The sequence below is a fragment of the Chiloscyllium punctatum genome, chromosome 10 (genome assembly GCF_047496795.1).
Source record: "Chiloscyllium punctatum isolate Juve2018m chromosome 10, sChiPun1.3, whole genome shotgun sequence".
In the NCBI taxonomy this organism is placed as follows: domain Eukaryota; kingdom Metazoa; phylum Chordata; class Chondrichthyes; order Orectolobiformes; family Hemiscylliidae; genus Chiloscyllium; species Chiloscyllium punctatum.
Window position 1 is genome coordinate 122,517,963 of NC_092748.1, and position 25,493 is coordinate 122,543,455.

General features: G+C 44.3%; 1 protein-coding gene across 1 annotated transcript in view; it reads right to left on the minus strand.

Annotated features, from left to right (window-relative positions):
* The window catches only part of LOC140482516 (unconventional myosin-X-like), a 256,377-nt gene that overhangs the window by 188,693 nt on the left and 42,191 nt on the right, over nt 1-25,493 (minus strand). The window contains exons 8-11 of the mRNA XM_072580068.1: nt 23,871-23,955; nt 23,367-23,470; nt 17,229-17,358; nt 10,741-10,859 (exon numbers count right to left, since the gene is read on the minus strand). Of these exons, the coding sequence (XP_072436169.1) occupies nt 10,741-10,859; nt 17,229-17,358; nt 23,367-23,470; nt 23,871-23,955 (438 nt within the window). The remainder of the gene's footprint in view (nt 1-10,740; nt 10,860-17,228; nt 17,359-23,366; nt 23,471-23,870; nt 23,956-25,493) is intronic.

Here is a 25,493-nt window from a genome sequence, read left to right on the forward strand (position 1 = left end):
TGAAGGCCAGCATGCTATTAGCTTTCTTCACTACCTGCTGCACCTGCATGCTTGCCTTCATTGACTGGTATACAATAACACCCAGATCTCTCTGTACTGCCCCTTTACCTAAATTGATCCCATTGAGGTAGTAATCTGCCTTCCTGTTCTTGCCACCAAAGTGGATAACCATACATTTATCCACATTAAACTGCATCTGTCCACTCACCTAACCTGTCCAGGTCACCCTGTAATCTCCTAACATCCTCCTCACATTTCATCCTGCCACCCAGCTTTGTATCATCAGCAAATTTGCTAATGTTATTATTAATACCATCTTCTATATCATTAATATATATTGTAAAAAGCTGCGGTCCCAGCACTGATCCCTCCGGTACCCCACTGGTCACTGTCTGCCATTCCGAAAGGGAGCCGTTTATCACTACTCTTTGTTTCCTGTCAGCCAACCAATTTTCAATCCAAGTCAGTACTTTGCCCCCAATACCATGCGCCCTAATTTTGCTCACTAACCTCCTATGTGGGACTTTATCAAAAGCTTTCTGAAAGTCCAGGTACAGTACATCTACTGGATCTCTCTTGTCCATCTTCAGAGTTACATCCTCAAACAATTCCAGAAGATTAGTCAAGCATGATTTCCCCTTCATAAATCCATGCTGCCTCTGACCTATCCTGTTACTGCTATCCAGATGTGTCGTAATTTCATCCTTTATAATTGTGCACCTATCCTACACATCCCTGAACACTATGGGCAGTTTAGCACGGCCAATTCACCTAACCTGCACATCTTTGGACTGTGGAGGAAACTGGAACACTCAGAGGAAACCCAGAGGAAACACGCAGACAAGGGAGAATGTGCAAACTCCACACAGTTGCCTGAAGCTGGAATCGAACCCGGGCCCCTGGTGCCGTGAGGCACCACAGTCTCCCACTCTCTCCCTACTCTCCACTCCCCCACCCCCACCCCAAGGTCCAACTCATTCTCAAAAATATTCAGTACTTTGGCCTCAGTTACTTTCTGTGGCAGAGAATTCCACAGCCTCATCAACGTCTGGGTGAAGACTACTCCTTATCCTTAGACTGTGTGACACCTGATTCTGGACTCCCCAGTCAGCACTTTCCAAGTGAGTTCTGACAACACTATACCCACCAGTTTCCCTTGACCATGCATTACTGGCTTGAGGCAGCTTCCCAACCTACTATCCTGCCTTCTCACTGGCTGTCATGGGACTGCCTCCAAGAACATATAATTCTCTCATGGGAGAGTCTAGGACCAGAGGGCATAGTCTCAAATCAAACAGGCATCCATGAAGATTAGATTCCTATAGTGTGAAAACAAGTCCTTCGGCCCAACTAGTCCACACCAACCCTCCAAAGAGTAACCCACACAGACCCATTTCCCCCTGACTAATGCACCTAACAGTATGGGCATCCCAGAGTGCTGAACGAAATGGCAACAGCTATAGTTAATGCATTAGTGGTCATTTACCAAAATTCACTGGTCTCCGGGCAGCTCCCAGTAGACTGGAAATAGTGAATGTCACGCTGCTGTTTAAGAAGGGTGTAGGCAAAAGGCAGGTAACTATAGGCCAATTAGTTTAAAATCTGTAGTCGTGGAAATGCTGGAGGCCATCATTAAAGAAGAAATGGTGAGACATCTGGATGGAAAGGGTTCCATCAGGCAGACACACCATGGATTCAGGAAAGGAAGGTTATGTTTGACAAAGGTACTGGAGTTCTTTGAGGATGTAACAAGCACGGTGGATGGAGGGGAACAGGTGGATGTTGTATACTTGGATTTCCAGAAGGCACACAATGAGTTGCTGCGTTAAAAACTCATCCATAAGATAAGGACGCATGGAATTGTGGTGAATATACTAACCTGAATAGAGGACTGGCTAACCAACAGAAAGCAGAGGGTTGGGATTAATGGGGTGTTCCCCTGGTTGGAGATCAGTGGTGAGTGGGGTGCTGCAGGGGTTGGTATTGGGTCTGCAACTGTTCATGACTTATATAAATGATTTGGAAGAGGTGACAGAGTGTATCCAAGTTCACTGATGGCACTAAATTGAGTGGAAAGGAAAACTGTGCAGAGGATGTGGAGGGTCTGCAAAGACATTAGACAGGTTAGTGAGTGGGCAAGGGTCTGGCAGATGGAGTAGAATGTTGGTAAATGTGACGGCATCCTCTTTGGAAGTAAAAGTAGTAGGTCAGAGTATTATTTAAATGGTGAAAGATTGCAGCATGCTGTTGTGCAGCGGGACTTAAACACTAAAAGTTGATTTGCAGATGCAACAGGTAATCAGGAAGGTAAGGAAATATTGACTTTCACTGGTAGAGGGATTGAATTTCAGATCGGGGAGGTTCTGCTGCAAATGTACAAGGTGTTGGAGGCTGCACCTGGAGTATTGAGCGCAGTTCTGGCCTCCTTACTTGAGGAAAGATATACTGGCTTTGGAGGTGGTGCAGAGGAGGGTCTCCGGATTGATTCCAGACATGAGGGGGTTACCCTATGAGGAGAGGTTGAGCTGCCTGGGACTGTACTCACAAGAACTTCGACGAATGAGAGGGGATCTTATAGAAACATATAAAATTATGAAAGGGACAGATAAGATAGAGGCAGGCAAGTTGTTTCCACTGGCGGGTGACACTAGGACTAGGGGACATGGCTTCAAGATTAGGGGGAGTAGACTTAGAACAGAGATGAGGAGGAACTGCTTTTCCCAGACTGTAATGAATTTATGGAATTCTCTGCCCAAGGAAGGAGTAGAGGCAGCTCCATTAAATATATTCAAGACCGAGTTAGATGGTAGAGGAATTAAGGGTTATGGGACAATGCAGATATATGGAGCTGAGATGATGGACAGATCAGCCATGAGCTTAATGAATGGTGGAGCAGGCTCAATGGGCCAAATGGCCTACTCCTGCTTCCAATACTATGAAACTATGTCTCATTTGCTCTTAATCTTAAAAATCTCCACTTGCAATTTATTCATCTAGATAGCACATTTGTTTGAAGTGTTAATTGCAATGAAATTAAAAGAATGTGGCATGTTGATACTCTGGGACATGTGGATATTAATGAGGAAGACATGTTGAGGGTCTTGAAAACCATTAAAGTAGATTAATCCCCAGGGCCTCATGGGATCTAAGCCAGGATACTCAGGAAGGAGAAAGGACTTGGCAGAGATCTTTATATCCTCTTTTGCCACAGGTGAAGTCCCACAAGAAAGGAGAATAGCCAATGTTGTTCCTTTGTTGAAGGGGAACAGAGATAATCCATGAAATTAAATGCCAGGGATAGGGAAATGATTTGGAAAAGATTCTGAGGGACAGGATTTATTTGTATTTTGAAAAGAATGGATTTATTAGGGATAGTCAGCATGGCTTTGTGTAAGGGAAGACCTGTCTCACAAATTTAACTGCGTCTTTTTGAGGAAGCAATGAAGATGTGGTTCAATGCGGGGGCAGCCAGCTGTCAGAGCTGGGCTGGTCTGCTGCAGACAGCCCTTGTTCAGAGACAGTGATGTTTGACTTTGTTTCTTGTCTTCCTGATCTATGGTCATACTGTGTATCGCTGTAATGTCACTTATTTTCTTCATTTCTCTATAAGAAAGGGATGATCACCTTATTGGGATTGTATTATAGACCCCCGAATAGTCAGAGGGAAATTGAGAAACAAACTTGCAAGGAGATCTCAGCTAACTGTAAGAATAATAGGGAAGTTATGGTAGGGGATTTTAACTTTCCAAACATAGACTGGGACTGCCATAGTGTTAAAGGTTTAGATGGAGAGGAACTTGTTAAGTGTGTACAAGACAATTTTCTGATTCAGTATGTGGATGTACCTCCTAGAGAAGATGCAAAACTTGACCTACTCTTGGGAAATAAGGCAGGGCAGGTGACTGAGGTGTCAGTAGGGGAGCACTTTGGGGCCAGCGACCATAATTCTATACGTTTTAAAATAGTGATGGAAAAGGATAGACCAGATCTAAAAGTTAAAGTTCTAAATTGGAGAAAGGCTAATTTTGACGGTATTAGGCAAGAACTTTCAAAAGCTGATTGGAGGCAGATGTTCGCAGGTAAAGGGGCGGCTGGAAAATGGGAACTCTTCAGAAATGAGATAACGAGAATCCAGAGAAAGTATATTCCTGTCGGGGTGAAAGGGAAGGCTGGTAGATATAGGGAATGCTGGATGACTAAAGAAATTGAGGGTTTGGTTAAGAAAAAGAAGGAATCATATGTCAGGTATAGATAGGATAGATCGAGTGAATCCTTAGAAGAGTATAAAGAAAGTAGGATTATACTTAAGAGGGAAATCAGGAGGGAAAAACGGGGACATGAGTTAGCTTTGGCAAATAGAATTAAGGAGAATCCAAAGGGTTTTTACAAATATATTAAGGACAAAAGGGTAACTAGGGAGGGGATAGGGCCCCTCAAAGATCAGCAAGGCGGCCTTTGTGTGGAGCCATAGAAAATGGGGGAGATACTAAATGAATATTTTGCATCAGTATTTACTGTGGAAAAGGATATGGAAGATATAGACTGTAGGGAAATAGATGGTGACATCTTGCAAAATGTCCAGATTACAGAGGAGGAAGTGCTGGATGTCTTGAAACGGTTAAAGGTGGATAAATCTCCAGGACCTGATCAGGTGTACCTGAGAACTCTGTGGGAAACTAGAGAAGTGATTGCTGGGTCTCTTACTGAGATATTTGTATCATCGATATTCACAGGTGAGGTGCCGGAAAACTGGAGGTTTGCAAACATGGTGTCACTGTTTAAGAAGGGCGGTAAAGACAAGCCAGGGAACTATAGACCGGTGAGCCTGACCTCGGTGGTGGGCAAGTTGTTGGAGGGAATCCTGAGGGACAGGATGTACATGTATTTGAAAAGGCAAGGACTGATTCGGGATAGTCAACATGGCTTTGTGCGTGGGAAATCATGTCTCACAAACTTGATTGAGTTTTTTGAAGAAGTAACAAAGAAGATTAATGAGGACAGAGCAGTAGATGTGATCTATATGGACTTCAGTAAGGCCTTCGACAAGGTTCCTAATGGGAGACTGATTAGCAAGGTTAGATCTCATGGAATACAGGGAGAACTAGCCATTTGGATACAGAACTGGCTCAAAGGTAGAAGACAGAGGGTGGTGGTGGAGGGTTGTTTTTCAGACTGGAGGCCTGTGACCAGTGGAGTGCCACAAGGATCGGTGCTGGGCCTTCTACTTTTTGTCATTTACATAAATGGTTTGGATGTGAGCACAAGAGGTACAGTTAGTAAGTTTGCAGATGACACCAAAATTGCAGGTGTAGTGGACAGTGAAGAGGGTTATCTCAGATTACAACAGGATCTGGACCAGATGAGCCAATGGGCTGAGAGGTAGCAGATGGAGTTTAATTCAGATAAATGTGAGGTGCTGCATTTTGGGAAAGCAAATCTTAGCAGGACTTATACACTTAATGGTAAGGTCCTAGGGAGTGTTGCTGAACAAAGAGACCTTGGAGTGCAGGTTCATAGCTCCCTGAAAGTGGAGTCACAGGTAGATAGGATAGTGAAGGCGGCATTTGGTATGCTTTCCTTTATTGGTCAGAGTATTGAGTACTGGAGTTGGGAGGTCATGTTGCGGCGATACAGGACATTGGTTTGGCCACTGTTGGAATATTGCATGCAATTCTGGTCTCCTTCCTATAAGAAAGATGTTGTGAAACTTGAAAGGGTTCAGAAAAGATTTAACAAGGATGTTGCCAGGGTTGGAGGATCTGAGCTGGCAATGTGTATTGGTGACATTGTTATACTGTAACTAATCTGTACCTGAAGAAGCTGTGCCGAGGTACCTTTGTACATTGGATGGTGCTGTAAGTGGTGACTTATAAACTTTTCACTGTATGCATTTGATTACATGTGACAATAAAGCTAATTTAATTCAATTCAAGTTGGATGATTTATGAGGGTAGGCAGTGAATGTTGTCTACATGGGCTTTACTAAAGATTTGACAAGGTTCCTATTGGTGGGCTGGTCCAGAAGATTAAGTCGTATGGAAACTACAGTGAATTAAGTTGGATACAAAACTGACTTGGTCATAGAACACACAAGGTCGTTGTGAAGGGGCGTATTCCTGACAGGAGGTCTGTAATCAGGTGTTCCTCAGGGATCAGTGCTCAGACCTCTGACTGATTAGTAAGTTTCAGACAAGACCAAAATTGGTAGAGTTCTGGATAGTGAGGAAGGTTGGCAAAGGATACAGCTGGATATAGACCAGTTGGAAAGTTGGGCAGAGAAATGTCAGATGGAGTTTAATCTGGACAAGTGTGAGGTGATGCATTTTGGTAGGTCAAAACACAAAAGTATATTGAAAGTGGCCACACAAGTGGATAAGGTGGTGAAGAAGGTGCCGTGGCATACTTGCTTTCATCAGTCAGGGCACAGAGTATAAAATATGGCAAGTCATGTTGCAGCTTTGTAAACCTTTAGTTAGGTCACATTTGGAGCATTGTACGCAGTTCCAGTCATCACACTGTAGGAAGGAGGTGGAGACTTTAGAGAGGGTGCAATGGAGGTTTACCAGGATATTGCCTTGATTCATATGTAATAGTGATAAAGAGAAGTTGTTTTTGCTAGAGCATCAGAGGTTGACGGGTGACCTGATAGAAGTGTATAAAATTATGAGAGGCACTGAAAGAATGAAAATCAGAGACATTTTTCATCCCCCAAAAATGGATATGTGAAATGTTAGGGCTCATAGGTTTAAGGTGAGAGGGGAAAAGATTAAAGGAGATGTGTGAGGCAAGTTATTTTTTTTACACAGAGGGTAGTAGGAGCCTGGAACATGCTGTCAGGGAAGTGGTTAAAGCAGATAAAATAGCAACGCTTATGAGGTATTCAGACAAACACCATGAAAAGGCAGGGAATAGAGGGATACAGACCATGCATAGGCAAAAGGGTTTAGGTTGGAATGGTATCATAGTTGGCATAGACATAGTGGGCTGAAGGGCCTGTTCCTGTGCTGTACTTTTCTGTGTTCTGTGAATACACCTTGACCTGATCCATGTTTGGAAACTTCTTAATTCATCTTTTATTACAGTACCTCAGTTGAAGTAGCAGGGATTCTGTGGTAAAGTGGGTAGCATTCTGATTTCTGTGCCTAGGTTCGAATCCCTCCCAATGGCCACACAAAGTGTGGTGCTTAATGGTGCTAAAGAGGATTACCAACCTCTAAATTCTGCCGATAGACCTGCAGCAAGGGTAAGTTTGGGAAAGCTGCTGGGTGGGTAAGACCTATGTGGTAGCTGCAGCGTAAAAGCCTGACATAGAACATAGAAAATACAGCACAGTACAGGCCCTTCGGCCCTCGATGTTGCACCGACCGAAGCCCACCTAACCTACACTAGCCCAATAACCTCCATATGCTTATCCAATGCCCGCTTAAATGACCATAAAGAGGGAGAGTCCACCACTGCTACTGGCAGGGCATTCCATGAACTCACAACCTGCTGAGTAAAGAATCTACCCCTAACATCTGTCCTATACCAACCTCCCCTTAATTTAAAGCTGTGTCCCCTATTAACAGCTGACTCCATATGCGGAAAAAGGTCCTCACTGTCAGCCCTATCTAAACCCCTAATCATCTTGTACACCTCTATCAAATCTCCCCTAACCTTCTTTTCTCCAATGAGAACAGCCCCAAGTGCCTCAGCCTTTCCTCATACAATCTTCCTACCATGCCAGGCAACATCCTGGTAAACCTCCTCTGCACCCGTTCCAGTGCCTCCACATCCTTCCTATAGTATGGCGACCAAAACTGTACACAATACTCCAGATGCGGCCGCACCAGAGTCTTATACAACTGCAACATGACCTCAGGACTCTGGAACTCAATTCCTCTACCAATAAAGCCCAGTACGCCATATGCCTTCTTCACAGCACTATTTACCTGAGTGGCACCTTTCAGAGATCTGTGTACATGGACACCAAGATCCCTCTGCTCATCCACACTACCAAGTATCCGACCATCAGCCCAGTAATCCATCTTCTTGTTACTCCTACCAAAGTGAATGACTTCACACTTAGCTACATTGAACTCCATTTGCCACCTTTCTGCCCATCTCTGCAACTTATCTATATCCCGCTGTAACCTGCCACATCCTTCTTCGCTGTCCACCACTCCACCGACATTCGTATCATCCGCAAACTTGCTCACCCAGCCTTCAAGCCCCTCCTCCAGGTCATTTATAAAAATGACAAACAGCAATGGTCCCAAAACAGATCCTTGTGGAACACCGCTAGTAACTGCACTCCAAGATGAACCTTGACCATCAACTACTACCCTCTGTCTCCTTCCAGCCAGCCAATTCCTAATCCAAGCCTCTAATGCACCCTCAATGCCATACCTCCGTAATTTTTGCAGTAGCCTACCATGGGGTACCTTATCAAACACCTTACTGAAATCCATATACACCACATCTACCGCTTTACCCTCGTCCACCTCCTTGGTCACCTTCTCAAAGAATTCAATAAGGTTTGTGAAGCACGACCTGCCCTTCACAAAACCATGCTGACTATCCTTGATCACATTATTCCTATCCAGATGTTCATAAATCCTGGCCTATAGTTATTAGGGTTATCCCTACTCCCCTTTTTGAACAAGGGAACCACATTCGCTATCCTCCAGTCCTCTGGCACTATTCCTGTAGGCAACGATGACATAAAAATCAAGGTCAATGGCTCCGCTATCTCGTTCCTAGCCTCCCAGAGGATCCTAGGATAAATACCATCAGGCCCAGGGGACTTATCTATTTTCATCCTTTCCAGTATTCCCCAGACCTCTTCCCTACATACCTCAAAGCCATCCATTCTAATCACTTGTGACTCAATATTAACATCAGCCACAACGTCCTGTTCCTGAGTGAATACTGACGAAAAGTATTGATTTAGTGTCTCTCCAATCTCCTCTGCCTCCAAGCACAACTTCCCACTACTATTCTTGACTGGACCGATACCTACCCTAGCCATCCTTTTATTCCTGACATACCTATAGAAAGCCTTAGGGTTTTCCCTAATCCTACCAACTAAGGACCTTTCATGTCCCCTTCTCGCTGCTCTTAGCTCTCTTTTCAGATCCTTCCTGGCTACCTTATAACTCTCAATCACCCCAACTGAACCTTCACGCCTCATCTTTACATAGGCCGCCCTCTTCCCTTTCACAAGGGATTCCAATTCCTTGTTAAACCACGGCTCCCTCACAAGACCCTCTACTCCCTGCCTGACTGGTACATACTTATCTAGGACACCCATTAGCTGTTCCTTGAACAATCTCCGCATATCATTTGTGTTCTTCACTTGAAGCCTATTTTTCCAATCCACACATCCTAAGTCATGCCTCACCACATCATAATTTCCCTGCCCCCAGCTATAACTCCTGCCCTGCAGTGCACACTTATCCCTCTCCATCACTAGAGTAAAGGTCACCGAGTTGTGGTCACTGCCCCCAAAGTGCTCACCTACCTCCAAGTCTAACACCTGGCCTGGTTCATTACCCAGAACCAAATCCAGTATGGCCTCACCTCTTGTTGGCCTGTCTACATATTGTGTCAGGAAACCCTCCTGCACACATTGGACAAACACCGACCCATCTAACGAACTTGAGCTGTAGCTTTCCCAGTCAATATCTGGGAAGTTAAAGTCCCCCATAACAACCACCCGATTACTTTCACTCTTCTCCTGAATCATCCTTGCAATACTTTCCTCTATGTCTCTCGGACTATTAGGAGGCCTGTAGAATACTCCTAATAGGGTGACCTCACCTCTCCTATTCCTAACCTCAACCCAAACTACCTCAGATGGCAAGTCTTCCCCCATCTTCCTTTCCACCGCTGTAATACTATCCTTGACAAGCAATACCACACCTCCCCCTCTTTTACCCCCACCTCTGACCCTACTAAAACATTTAAACCCTGGAACCTGCAATAGCCAATCCTGTCCCTGATCTAGCCATGTCTCCGTAATAGCCACAACATCGAAATCCCAGGTACCAACCCACGCTGCAAGTTCACCTACCTTATTTCGTATACTTCTGGCATTGAATTATACACACTTCAAGCCACCTTCCCGTTTACCGGCACCCTCCTTCGAGATCGATGCCTTGTTCCTAACCTCCCTACACTCAAGGTCCTGTACCCTAAAGCTACAGTCTGGGTTCCCATGCCCCTGCAGAGTTAGTTTAAACCCTCCCAAAGAGTACTAGCAAACCTCCCCCCAAGGATGCTGGTGCCCCTCAGGTTCAGGTGTAGACCATCCTGTTTATAGAGGTCCCACCTTCCCCAGAAAGAATCCCAGTTGTCCAGAAGCTGGAATCCCCCCCTCCTGCACCATCCCTGCGTGCTTTTATAAGAAAGAAAACCTTCCCAGGTAAGCTAGCGCGACACCAGCTTCCGGGTCCGCTAGGCGCTTAAAAAAAAACTTTAAATTTTAACCATTTAAAAAACATAACTGGACTATACCACGACTTAAACTAAACACTACCAGACAGCCGTTACCTGCTCTGCCGAGAGAGCAGGTAACGGCTTCCCTTGCCCAGCTTCATTTCCATGAACAAGCATCATCCTTCTCCCAGCAGAACCCACACAGACACTCTCAATCCAGTTTAAACACGTCATTTCCCAGCTCCAAATGTGAAACATAATGTTGAGGGGGTGAAGTGATATTGGGGGTTTGAGGGGTGAGGGGAGGGACGATGACCTTACCTGCTCTATGGTGAGGGGGGTGCTGATCTCCTCTCCTCGCAGAATAATCGATCGCTGGGTCAGCAACTCCGCCAGTTGGAAAGAATCCAAACCCAACAAATCACTGACATTGCTGAGCACTGTGAGTGATAGAGGAAGAGGGATGGAGAGAGAGAGAGAGAGAGAGAGAGAGAGAGAGAGAGAGAGAGAGAGAGAGATTGAATGATTAGCATTACTGAGGAGGGAAACAATTCTTTGTCTTATTGCATGTATATCTTGTCTTTAAGACAGTTCATCTTTAAAAGATTCCAAGTACTCTGAATACAATGGCTCTGCCTCACAGTTACTCTGCTGTGGGTCTGCTCTCAAACAGAAATCCATTAGTTTGCTGTAATTATGCTTTGTAACTTGTAATGTGCTTGACTGTTTTAAATAAACAGACCCATCCGTAACGAGTGAACGATTGTTAGAACATTGCTTATGAGATGGTGACCAGTGACAGATAACATGGTACTCAAGAGGCTTCTCATGCTTGAACAATCAGAAAACAAGTTAATCTAAAGATGGAACACAGGGTTGTCAGTCTTAAACCAAACAGGAGATAACCCTCAGTGTTTTTATTGAGTACAGCATCAAATAGTTTTGAAAACGTAGCTTGGTTGTAAGCAGACAGATCCCTATTCATGGCTAGTTTAGCTCATAGGAGACCGATAAGTGACTGGGGTATTTACCAGATATATAGCAAGCATGAAAAGGTCAAAGGTGTTTTGCTAGAATGTCCACAAAATGCCCAAGTTTAAATTGGGACACAGCAAGCCTCCTAACAGAATTTAAAATGGCTGAACAGTATTCAGAGCTTTACTTTGTAGATTCAGATATGCCTGATGCAGAAAACAAGCAATTAAGACTTGCTTAGCAACTAGGAATGTAGGTATATACAGACTGCTAGGAATAACAGCTGAAGAGCTAAAATAAACCTAAAGTATATGGACCACATTAGATGACCCATTCAGGGTCAGCTTAACCTTCTGTATTCATGTCAATTATTTGATTGGTCAGATGGAATGCTAGAAAACAGTGCCGTTGAGTTAATGACTGCATTCACCGACATAGAAATTTCCATTAAAAATTGCTAGATTAACCTACAGAAAGCTACTGAAGGATGGGCGTAAATACTAAGCAATCCTTGCAGGCCTTGAGTACATATGTGATGGTTAACACAAGCACTGAAGCACCTGGACACAGCAAGACAAACAAGAGGTTCGGCCTCTTTCTTACAAGGAAATCTTGCAGTGTAGGTGGGAGAAAAGACCTTTGGCAGAGGCAGTGCACAAGAAGAAATGCTGATGCAGCTACAAAGAGCCATGCACTAACTTAAACAGACCACACACCATAGCATCTTCAAACTACAATAAGGACCATCTGGTATCCTACCAGTGGCATGGACATGAAGCAATTCCCAAACCAGAATCTAACAATGAGACAAAGAGTGATAAATTCAGGTTCCACACTTCAATCTCATGGGAAACATCAATGTTTGCAAACTTTCAAAATATTTATCCTCAAAAAACTGGTTCACGATTGGCTAGGATTGACCCAGGGACAATATACTTTTTTTTTAATTCATTGGGTGTAGGCATGACTAGCTCGGACAGCAGTTACTCATCTCAAATCACTCAAGGAAGTTAACAGTCAGGAGAAAGTGAGGAATGCAAATGCTGGAGATCAGAGCTGAAAATGTGTTGCTGGAAAAGCGTAGCAGGTCAGGCAGCATCCAAGGAGCAAGAGAATCGACGTTTCGGGCATGAGCCTGAAGAAGGGCTCATGCCCGAAATGTCGACTCCTGCACCTTGAAGTCAACAGTCAGCCTAATTGCTGTGAGACTGGAATCACATTTAGATCAGATCAGGTGTGGAGGGCAGATTTCTTCCCTAAAAGAACATTACTGAACCAGATGGGTTTTTTCAACAATCCATAATGGATTCATAATCATCAATAGACTTTTAATTCCAGATTTCTTTTATATAATTCAAATTCCACTATTTGACAGGGCAGTATTTGAACTGACATGTCCAGACTATCACCTGGGTCTCTGGATGAAGAGTCAAGTGATAATACCAAGAGGTATTCACCTCCCCTACAAATCCTAAATAAATGTACCCAGAGATATGGGAGGCCATGACAAAGTCTAAGAATGTGAAACATTCATCCACTACAATTCATTAATTGCATGGGCAGGATCAACAATGCTGGAGTTTCAGTACAATCAGTCCACTTGGATGTCCACAACATGGACACAAATGAACTTGTAATTAAAGGTATACCAGCAATCCATGACCTCATAATCAAGAAGCCAAACATCAGAGGTACAACAGAAAACTATTTAAGAGACACTTGCACTATACTAATATAATTAAAAACTAACAAAACTGTTCAATTTCTGTTTAATTAATGAAGTTAAATCTCAGTTCCATGCTACAGTGAGAAAAAAATGAATGTTTAGATTGAAAAGGCTAAACAAATATCCCAGGATAAATCAAAACTTGGCAATACCATCTCTGAGATGATGAAGTCTTTAAGGGATAGGTCTGTTTAGCTCTGAAAGATGCATGAAGCAATGGAAGAAAAGAAAAAAGAAGCAGTATTAGCTCCAAGATCGGTATCATTAATACAATGTAAAGATTGCTGGTATACAGGAGTACATACAACTCACAAGTAAACTGGATCAGGTTCAACAGGAACAGCTACAGAAACATCAATTTGGGCTCTAAGCAATGTTGGGGGAAAAGACAGACCTACAAAAGCAGGTGGAGATATGCAGTGCATATAACACAGAGCTGCAAATCACCCTGGGTACAGTACCCTTTCCAAATTAAACAGCAGTAATGATGCTGTAGTGAAAGAGCTGAAACAGGGTTTAGATTAAACTAAAATAACTAAAGCTGCAAATGGAAGAGGGCCAAGCATCGAGGAAAATAACTGGAAAAAAAGTTGGAGTACCTGTTTTAAGGTTAAGAAAAAGAAATTATACTGCATCAACAGAAAGCTAACACTGATAAAATTAGAAGAATCCAGGGTAGAGAATCCAGAGAAATTTGTCTTTTCCTGGTCAGCAAGATGTAATCACAGGGCGCCACAGGGTTCAGTCCTCAGGCTACAACTATTTACAATCGATATTATTGACCTGGATGCAAAGATAGAATTTTCTATGTCCAAATTTGCTTACATAAGATGGAGGAAGCAAGGATCCAGCACAGCTTTAGAGGATTACAGGCTTGCTAGAAAGGAACTCAGAAATGGACTGAGGAGAGGCAGCAAAGGCCATGAAAAAAGCTTGGCAAAAGCATTTTACTATTCGTGAGGAATAAGAGAATGATCAGGGAGAAGGTAGAGTCAGTCAGGGATAGCATAGTGAATTTGTGTATGGAGTCGGAGCAGATAGGGATGCCCTAAATGAGTGAAAATTGAAGCAAAAAACTAAGGAAAGGGACCTTGTTGTGAATGAGAACTTTGAGGAGCTGGGATACAGGCTTGACCAGATCAAGTTGATGTGCTGGAAATTTTGGAAAACATTAAGATTGATAAGCCCCCACGGCCAGACCAGATTTATCCTGGGCTGCTCCGGGAAGCTAAGCCGCTGGCGAAGATCTTTACCTCTTCATTCACCACAGGAGTTGTACCAAAGGATTGGAAGGAGGCGAATGTTGTTCCTCTTTTCAAGAAGGGTAATAGGGAAATCCCTGGCAATTACAGACCAGTCAGTCTTACGTTTGTGGTCAGAATTTGTTGGAAAGAATTCTGAGGGATAGGATTTATGACTATTTGGAAAAGCATAGCGTGATTAAAGGCAGTCAGCATGGCTTTGTGAGGGGCAGGTCACAAATCTTACTGAGTTCTTTGAGGAGGTGACAAGACCGGTTAATGAAGGTCAAGTAATGGATATGGAATATATGGATTTCAGCAAGGCATTTGATAATGTTCCTCATGATAGGCTCATTCATAAAGTCAAAAAGTATGGAATACAGGGAGATTTGGCTGTCTGGATTCAGAATTGGCTGGCTGACAGAAGGCAGAGAGTGGTTGGAGTTAGAAAGTATTCTGCCTCGAGGTCAGTGTTGAGTGAAGTCCCACAGGGCTCTGTTGTTGGGCCTCTGCTCTTTGTAGTTTTTATGAATGACTTGGATGAGGAGGTTGAGGGGTGGGTTAGTAAATTTGCAGATGACACAAAGGTTGGAGGTGTCATCGATAGTATCGAGGGCTATTGCAGGCTGCAGTGCGACGTATAGAGGATGCAGAGCTGGGTTGAGAAATGACAAATGGAGTTCAACCTGGATAAATGCGAAGTGATGCATTTTGGAAGGTCAAATTTGAATGCCGAATAGAGGATTAAAGATAGATTCTTGGCAGTGTGGAGGAACAGAGGGATCTGGGTGTGCAAGTGCATGGATCCCTCAAAGTTGCCACCCAAGTGGATAGGGTTGTTAAGAAAGCATATGGTGTTTTGCCTTTTATTAACAAAGGGATCGAGTTTAAGAGCCGCAAGGTTTTGCTTCAGCTGTACAAGTCCCTGGTGAGACCACACTTGGAATATTGTTCTGGTCACCCTACTATAGGAAAGATACAGAGGCTTTGGAGAGGGTGCAAAGAAGGTTTATCGGGATGCTGCCTGGACTAGAGGACTGGTCTTAGGAAGAGAGGTTGACTATGCTTGGATTTTTCTCTCTGGAGAAAAGGAGGAAGAGAAGTGACCTGATCAACGTATATAAGATAATGAGAGGAATAGCCAGAGACTTTTCTTTAGGGCAGGATTGACTGGCATGAGGGGTTATAGTTTGAAGATATTAGGAGAAAGGTATAGAGGAGACGTCAGAGGTAGGTTCTTTACGCAAAGAGTTGTGAATGCATGGAATGTGTTGCCAGCTGTGGTGGTGGAAGCAGAGTCATTCGGGACATTTAAGCGACTGCTGGACATGCACATGGATAGCAGTGAGCTGAGGGGTGCATAGGTTAAATTTTACATTAGGATTAATGCTCAGCACAACTTTGTGGGCCAAGGGGCCTGTTCTATGCCGTACGTTTCTATGTTCTATGTTCTAAATTTGCAGATGACACAAAAATAGGTGGGAAAGTAAGTTGCAATGAAGAAAAAATAAATTTACAAATAAATATGGATAGGTTAGGTGAATGGGCGAAAATTTGTCAGATGGAGTTTAATGTGGATAAGTGTGAGGATATCCATTTGGGGATGCTAAAAAACGCAGGGATGTAATGCTGATGTAATTGTACATGGCATTGCTGAGATCACATCTGGAATATTGCACATAATTTTGGTCCCTTTACTAGAGGAAGATGTTATTGCATTGAAGGCAATTCAGAACAGGTTCACGAGATTAATTCTAGAAAGGAACTGTGCATCTTCTGAGGAGAGATTGATTATGTTAGGCCTATACGCTCAATATGCTCAAGGATGAGAGGAGATCGAATGGAGGTATATCAGATGTGAAAGGGGATTAACAAAGTAGATGTCGAAAGGACGTTTACCCTTGTAGGACAATCTAGAATAAGAAATCATAGTTTTAGGACAAGGAGTAGCAGATTTAAAACAGAGATGAGATGGAATATCAGTGTCTTGATAGAATTGAGTGGAATTCTCTATCCCAGAAGATGTCAGGATGTTGTGTAAATTTAAGGAGGACATACACATATTAGTATGGGTTAATAGATAATGGGGAGTGGACAGCAAAGTGGAGTGGAGACCAAGATAAGGTCAACCATAATCATATTAAATGGCAGATGTCAGAGCAGGATCGAGCAGGGTGGATGCCCTACTCCTGCTCTTAGTTCTTATGTTTAAACCAGAAACTTCAAAATGAGTTTGAAACTCTCAAAATTCAAAATAGTGATTGCCAAGAAGATCAGAACCACTCAAAACAGCCTGGAAAGTGAGGGAGTAGCTCGTCTGGGGAAAATACTTGGCTGTGGAGCATCAGCATAAACAAATGGTGAAACAGTAACTGCATTCCCAAGAGAGGAAAAAAAACTACACACAAGCAGAACAACAGACAGCATGACTGAGGGTAATCATCAACATCTTAATTCAAATTCAACATCACAAATTCTGGATGTATCAGCAAATTCCCTACTTACAATAGCGACTCAAAGGCTGACTTTTAATTGCAAATAGTTAAATGGTCTTAGAAAAGAGGGGATGTTTGTGTACTATATTATTCAGGGAATTTAACTTCAAAGACTCCATGTATACAATACTACAACTCTGCCTGACTGTTATTTGGTGGACCTGCAAGTTGCAATGTCTGCTTCATAACTTATGTGGGTTTTAGATAAACCAACAAACTGTGTAACCAATAAATTCCTGATGAATGACTGATTTTCAGATCAGTTGTTACCAGACCATTGCCAACTTCTCCCATAAACACTTGACATTCACAATCCGTAACCCCCGACCTTACCTCCTTACAGTGCAAGCCCCCAGCCCAGCCTTCATGTACCTTCTTTGGTTGTTATCTGGGCACCTCCAGCAGTGATGAACTCAATATTTCCAAGCTGTAAAACTCCAGACAGCAACTTGAAAATATCATGGATCTCCTCACTGTCAAACTCCATGACCGAGAAAGCAGCCTGGAGAGGGGAAAAGATTCATAATCAACAGCTTCAGCATTTCAAAGAGGATATTCATATTGATATTGATATTGATATTGATATTGATATTGATATTGATATTGATATCGATATTCCGTCACATTCATATGAATTAGGAGCAGGAGTAGGACAATCAGACTCCTGCTCCTCTTAACATAGAACAGTATGGCACAGTACAGGCCTTCAGCCCTCGATGTTGTGGCAGCCTTCTATCCTACTTTAAGATCGGACTAACCTACAAACCCTTCACTGTTTTATTATACAGTCCTGATCACCGCATTATAAGAAGCTTTGGAAAGGGTGCAGAGGAGATTTACTCAGATGCTGCCTGATATGGAGGGAAGGTCTTATGAGGAAAGGCTGAGGGACTTGAGACTGTTTTGTATGAGAATAAAAGGTTAAGAGGTGACTTAATTGAGACGTAGAAGACAAAAAAAGGGTTAGGTCGGGTAGACAGTGAGAGCCTTGTTCCTCAGATGGTGATGGCTAGCACGAGGGAGATAGCTTTAAATTGAGGGGGGATGGATATAGGACAGACGTTAGAGGTAGTTTCTTTACTCAGAGAGTAGTTGAGGCATAGAATGCCCCACCTGCAACAGTAGTAGACTCACCAACTTTAAGAGCATTTAAATGGGCATTGATTAGGCAGGGAGAAAGTGAGGACTGCAGATGCTGGAGATCAGAGCTGAAAAGTGTGTTGCTGGAAAAGCGCAGCAGGTAAGGCAGCATCCAAGGAGCAGGAGAATCGACGTTTCGGGCATAAGCCCTTCTTCAGGAATGAGGAAGGTGTGCCAATCAGGCTAAGATAAAAGGTAGGGAGGAGGGACTTGGGGGAGGGGCGTTGGGAATGCGATAGGTGGAAGGAGGTTAAGGTGAGGGTGATAGGCCGGAGAGGGGTTGGGGGCGGAGAGGTCGGGACGAAGATTGCAGGTCAAGAAGGCGGTGCTGAGTCCGAGGGTTGGGACTGAGATAAGGTAGGGGGAGGGGAAATGAGGAAGCTGGAGAAATCTGCATTCATCCCTTGTGGTTGGATGGTTCTCAGGGATAAGATGAGGCGCTTTTCCTCCAGGCGTCGTGTTGCTATGGTCTGGCGACGGTGGAGGCCAAGGACCTGCATGTCCTTGGTGGAGTGGGAGGGGGAGTTAAAGTGTTCAGCCACGGGGTGGTTGGGTTGGTTGGTGCAGGTGTCCCAAAGGTGTTCTCTGAAATGTTCCGTGGGGTTCTGTCCTGGTGGCGATTGGAGGGGCTCTCCCTTGTGCTAGCCATCACCATCTGAGGCTCTCACTGTCTACCCGATCTAACCCCTCTTAACCTTTTATTCTCATGCAAATTTCCCTGCTAATGAAAGCAGTACACCATTTGCCTTCTTAAAAACCCTATCTATATGGGTGCCATCTTTGAGGGATCTAGGTACGTGGACCCTAAGATCCCTCTGTTCCTCCACACTGCCAAGAATCCTACCTTTAACTCTGTATTGTTCATTCAAATTCGACTTCCAAAGGGAATTAATTTCCACTTATCCAGGTTGAACTCCATCTGCCACTTCTCAGCCCAGTTCTGCAATCACATTCCTGATGAAGGACTTACACATTAAACGTCAATTCCCCTGCTCCTCAGATGCTGGACCTGCTGCGCTTTTCCAGCAACACACTTTTTGACTCTGATCTCCAGCATCTGCAGTCCTCACTGTCTGCAATCTGTCAATATCCTGCTACAACCTACAACAGCCCTCCACACCATCCATCATTCCACCAAACTTTGTGTCATTGGCAGTTTACTAACCCATCCTTCCACTTCCTCACCCAAGTCATTTATAAAAATCACAAAGAGTAGAGGTTCCCCTGGTCACTGAGCTCCAGGCTGAATACTTGCTGTGCTCTTCCAGCACCACTAATCCAGATACTTGCCATCTTCCTCCACCCTCTGTCTTCTATGGGCCCGCCAATTCTGCATCCAGACAGCCAGATTTCCCTGTTTCGCATGTCTCCTTACTTTCTGAATGAGCATACCATGGGAAACCTTTGTCAAACATCTTGCTAAAATCCACGTACACCACACCCACTGCCCTACCTTCATCATTCTCCCATTCAGTAAGATTATGGCTAATCTATTTATGTTTGAATTGCATATCCCTATATGACACAATAATTTTTCATTCATCTGCCCAACATGAACTTCTACAATACCTTCTGACTGTCCGCTCTCTGATGCTGAACATTCTGTACTCAGCAAAGGTCTTAGTTTTGTCCCCTGCACTCCCACCTCAAATGAATTTTCAACTCTTCTTCCCACTCCTCTGTGCCTACCCTTTTGGACAGCAAACCCCTCCCATCCCACAGACCTCCTCACTCACCTCCAACACTGTCCCTCCACCTAGGCACCTCTCTCTGACCTTTTACCTGCACTTGATCTGAGAACTGACAATGTGACATGGCTCATCTTCGTCTCATTTTTTAGGGGTTGTAGAGCAGGGTTGGTGGGAGGGGCAGAGAAATTTTCTCCCTCTAAATTGACCATGCTGTCAGCCAGATCAAATCCTGATGTTGTCATCAAACCTGCCAAAAAGGGTGATGCTGTTATAGTCTGGCATCCTGACCTTTAAGTTGCGGAGGAGAAAGTGAGGACTGCAGATGCTGGAGATCAGAGTGGAAAGTGTGGTGCTGGAGAAGCACAGCAGGTCAGGCAGCATCTGAGGAGCCAAAGAGACGACGTTTCAGGCAAAAGCTCTTTATCGGGAATCTTCAACATTCCTGATGAAGAGCTTATGCTCGAAACACTGAGTCTCCTGACCAGCTGTACTTTTCCAGCGCTGCACTTTTTGACTCTGCATTGTGGAGGCTAAGCACTTTCTCTCAGGTATTACCTCCTACCTCCCCCAGACCATGACCCCACTATTGAGCATCAGGCCATAGTGTTGACTGTCACCAACCTCACCTTATCTGGAGATTTCCCCTCTCTTCCAACCCTATACAACCCACTTCTACCTTCTCTCCAAAATTCACAAACAAAATGACCCGGGCAGACCCATTGTTTCTGCCTGTGCCTGCCCCATGGAACTTATTTCCTTCTCTCTCAACTGGATTTTTCTGCCCTTGTCCGGTTCATCCCCACATATATCAGCGATTCTGATGCTTAACATCTGTTTCAAAATGTCCAGTTTGTGGGCACCAGCCAACTCCTCTTCACCATTGGACGTGCAAACCCTTTACCGGATTACTCCTTTTTTTAAGCCAACCACATCGTGGTTCTGCTACGGAATGGATTGCTTATAACACAGGATGGCCTCAAGGCTCTCCACTTTTCCTGGAAAGGTCCCCGTCACTACCACCCTCCTCTGCCTGACTGAAACAATATCAGAAATTGTTAGAAAATCTCAGCAGGACTGGCAGCATCTCTGGAGAGAAAGCAGAGTTAATGTTTCGGGTTCGGTGATTCTTCTTCTGCTTGGCTGAGCTCATGCTCATTTTGAATGACTTCTCCTTTGACACCTCTCACTTCCTTCAGATAAATAAAGGTGTGGCCATGGGTATCTGATTGGGCCCCAATTCTGTCTCTTTATAGGGTACCTGGAATGCTCCTTGTGCCAATCCTACTCGGATCCCACCAACAATTCTACCTCCTGGTACACCAATAATATCATTGGTGCTGCTTCACTTTCTCATCCAGAACTGGAAACATTTATCAATTTTGCTTCCAATTTCCACCCTGCTCTTACCTTCCCTACCTCGACATCAGTTTTCATTTCTGGGCTTAGGATGGTCACCGATATTCAGTACAAACCAATCAACTCCCACCGTTACTTCAACCATAAATCCTCACACTTTGCTTCCTAGAAGGACTCCTCCCCATTCTCCAAGTTTCTCCATCTCCATTACTTCAATGATGTCATGTTCCAAAGTGAGCCCTCAGAAGTATCCACCTTTTTTGCTCAGCTGAGGATTCCCCAGGGCCTTCAGCTATGTCTGACCCATTTCCCATACTGCTACCCTCACTCCTTCTCTTCCCTCCCACAACAACAAAGCGGTTCCCCTGGTACCATCCCACCAGCCTCCTTGATCAAAGGATCATTTGCTGCCATTTCTGTCACCTAGAGTGGGATGCCCTGACCAGACACGCATTCCCCTCCCTTCCCTTAGGACTTCCACAGGGACCGCTCCCTCCCTCCACTCCTCCTCCACTCCCAACACCCACGGCACCTTCGCCTGTAATTGCAGAAGGTGTAACACCTGCCCAATTACATCCTCCCTCCTCCTTATCCAAGGTCCAGTTACACCTCCCAGGAGAAGCAGCATTTTACCTGCATTTCATTCAGTCTAGTTTACTGTATTAACTGCTCACAGTGTGGTCTTCCCTACACTCGGGAGATGAAACACAGGCTGAGTTACTACTTTGCAGATCACTGATGTGTTGTCCATAAAAATGACTCCAAGCTTCCAGTTGCCTGCCACTTCAGCACACCACTGCGTTCCCGTGCCAACATTTCAGTCACAGGTCTGCTACAGTGTTCCAGTGAAGCTCAGCAAAAGCTGAAGAACAGTGCCTCATTTGGGGACCCTGCAACCTTCAGGACTCAACATAGAGTTCAATAATTTTGAAGCCTGATTCCATCTGTCTATGTTTTTACACCCTCTCCCCTCTCCCCACCAACATCCTGTCCTGACACAGGTTGCTTTCAGCAGAGCCTACCCATGGTCTTCCACACTCAGCTCCAATTGTCATTTACTCATCTTCTCTTCTATCCCGGCCTATAATCTCGGCTGCCCACCCTTATCATCTCTCTCTCTCCATCTATCTCTCTGGGATCTGCTCACCTCTCTTTCCTGCCCCCAACCCCCGAACCTTGTCCTCAGCATAAATACCTCTTTTTCCTTCAGTTCTGATGAAGAGGCACCAGTCTCAAACGTTAACTCTGCTTTCTTCCCACAGATGCTGCCAGATCTCCCGAGTTTCACCAGCAATGACTGTTTTTGTTTTAAGAAATTATCCACCTCTATCATAAAAATACTCAGCAAACCTGCCTCTCCCACCCTCTGAGGCAGTGTTCCAAAGTCACACAGCTCTCTGAGAGAGAATATTTCCTTGCTGTGTGTCTCCTAAAACCCCTGAAGATTCTGCTCATGCACATTTGGGAAATGCTTTACTGGTAATAAAAAGCATGGCAGCACCAAAACAAGTGTGGTCAATCTGAGTGACATCACTGGCAGTTGTAGTAAAAATGTGTGTTTTGAACATGAGTAAGGCGCAGAGTTTCACATATTTCCCTTCACATCAATGTTCCTAATTTTCCCCCATGATACTTTGCCCCAGTCACTTAACCTATCTCTATCCATCTGCAAACATTTAATGTTGCCTTAGGAGGTGTGATTTATAATGCAAAGTGGAGTTGGTGATTAACGGAGCAAGGGAGGAAAGGAAAACAGCTGTTCCATTGCTTTTGCCATTTCTAACTTTTGGAGCCTCCAGGAATTGATTCTTATTCTGCCACAGGAGAAGACGTTGGTTTCATGACCTGCTAAAATTAACTGTCTGGTAGGCTTATTCTACTTCTTCGGGTCAAGACAGTGCAACTTTGATTCTAACAGCTTCCCGATAAAATATGTCAAACAAACTAGTGATAGTTTCCCATTTTCTGCCTTCCTCCCTTCTTAGATAAGAGGATGACATTTGCTACTTTCCAGTTGGATGGAACTTTTCCTGGATCTAGAGACATTTGAAAGATTAGCATCAACACATCAACTATCTCATTAGCTACCTCTTTAAGACCCTCAGTATGAAATCCATCTGGACCTGGGGACTCATCAACTCCCAGTTCAATCAGTTTATTTGTCCCATTCTCCTAATTCTGCCAATCGAAACACAACTCCCCAAAAATTTGACCTTTGATCCCTGTTCCAAATCCAGCTGCTGACCATTGACCTACTTATAAACTCCAACCTTCTTTGGTGTGGTCAACCAATACACAGTGAAATCGGCCTCTTTCAACTCACCATCACTTTCTCAAACATCAGTTTGTCGTCCAGATTCTTGTTATTCACACAACCGGACTTCCTCAGGTAATGATAGGATTCCATGTCTGACAGGTACAAGGCCTCTGCCCAATTGGAGAATAGACAAACACACAGATCAGCAGAAGGAAGACAGATTCCAGACTCTTACATTTCAAAAACTAACGCCTTCCCCATGGCCATCACCACCTGTTTTGACTTCTCCCAATCCCCTCCTCTAGTCTCCCTCCTCCCCCATTCCAATCATTCCCATATTGTAGATAGAGTGGGACAGGATAGGATGGGGAAGAAGAGGGATTCAAGAGAGGATGAGTGGAGGTGATGGATCAGGTTTCCTGTGCTGTGGAAGCGGCCTTTGAACCTCTGGAACGTGAGAATTCTCTGGGCACTGACAGCAAGGGTAAGCGAGAGTATGTTGGTTTATCCACAGGGAATAAACCCTGGGTGAAGGCCATTGTCATGACCCAGATCACATCCCTTGCTCACCTTTCTGCTGTGAGTGGGTTCCAGCCAGCAGAGCGTAGAAGATATGGTAATTCCTTTCAGCTGGATTCTGTCTGACCACTCGGTTCTGGAAAAAGCATCAATATCATCAGCATCTGTTGGAAAGTAGAGCATTCCTCACCCTCACCGCACTCTCACATGAGGGATAAAATACATAGGTCAGCAGGTGGTGAGCAGTCACTGGTGAGGGGTAACCACAGAGAAAGGGTCACTGGAAGTCACTACAGAGCAAGGAGTCACCAGAGAACAGAAGTTACCATGGGCCAAAGATCACCAAACATTATCACAGAGCAAGGGTTAGAGCTGGGCAAGGGATCACTGTAGGGTGAAGGGTCAGAGCAGAATCAGAACAGCATGAGAGATGATGAAGTGGGTGTGGGTCACCAGAGATGAGGAGACACAGGAAATTAACCACAACTCAGACAAGATAATCCCCTCTTATAATTAATGAGAATAAAACTGCATCCCTTCCTCTCAGAGAGATAAAGGCCTGTATCCCATCCTAGCCTAAGCTAGGCCAGATTCTGAAATAGTCACAACCACCTTCAGCTAAAAGGATAGTTTCCATTGACAGAGTGCAGTGAACGAATCACTGGACTGATTCCTGGATAGGTAGAACTGTCCATCAAGAAGAAATTGAGGAGCCTGGGTCTGGATTCTCTGGAATTTTGAACAGTGAGGTGATTGAATTGATGCATGCAATGTAATTATAGCGATCAACAGGGCAGATGCAGTAAGGATGTTGGTCCAGGTTGAAGAAGGGGGATGGAACCAGGCCCATAGTCTCAGAATACAGGGCAGGCCATTTTAGACTGAAATGAGGGGAAATTCTTCAGTGGAAGGGTGCTGAATCTTTGGAATTCTCTTGGATGTAGGTTTGCTTGCTGAGCTGCAAGGTTCACTTCTAAATGTTTCATTACCCTACTAGATAAGATCTTCAGTGGGCCTCAGGTGAAGCAATGCTGAAGATTCCTACTTTCTATTTATATGTTTGGGTTTCTTTGGGTTGGTGATGTCATTTCCTGTGGTGAAGTCATTTCCCCTTCCTTTTCGCAGGGGGTGGTAGATGGGATCTAACTCTATGTGTTTATTGATAGAGTTCCGGTTGGAATTCCATACCTCTAGGAATTCTCATGCGTGTCTTTGTTTGGCTTGTCCTCGGATGGATGCGTTGTCCCAGTCAAAGTGGTGTCCATCTCTCACTAGCATCCTTAGGTACAGATGAGGAAGGACACCACTTCAACTCAGACAACACATTCTAGGACAAGCCATACAAAGACATGCATGAGAACTTCTAGAGGCATGGCATTCCAACCAGAACTCTATCAAACACATCAAGTTAGACCCCATCTATCACCACCTGAGAAAAGGAACAGGAAGTGGCTTCACCACAGGAAATGACATCACCAACCCAAAGAAATCCAAAAATATAAATAGAAAGCAGGAATTTTCATCATTGCTTCACCTGAGGACCACTGAAGATGCTACCTAGCAGGGTAACGAAACATCTGGAAATGAACCTTCCAGCTCAGCGAGCAAACCTACATCCAAAACCTCAACCTGAGCTACAAATCTTCTCAAAACTCACTTTGGAATTCTCTATCC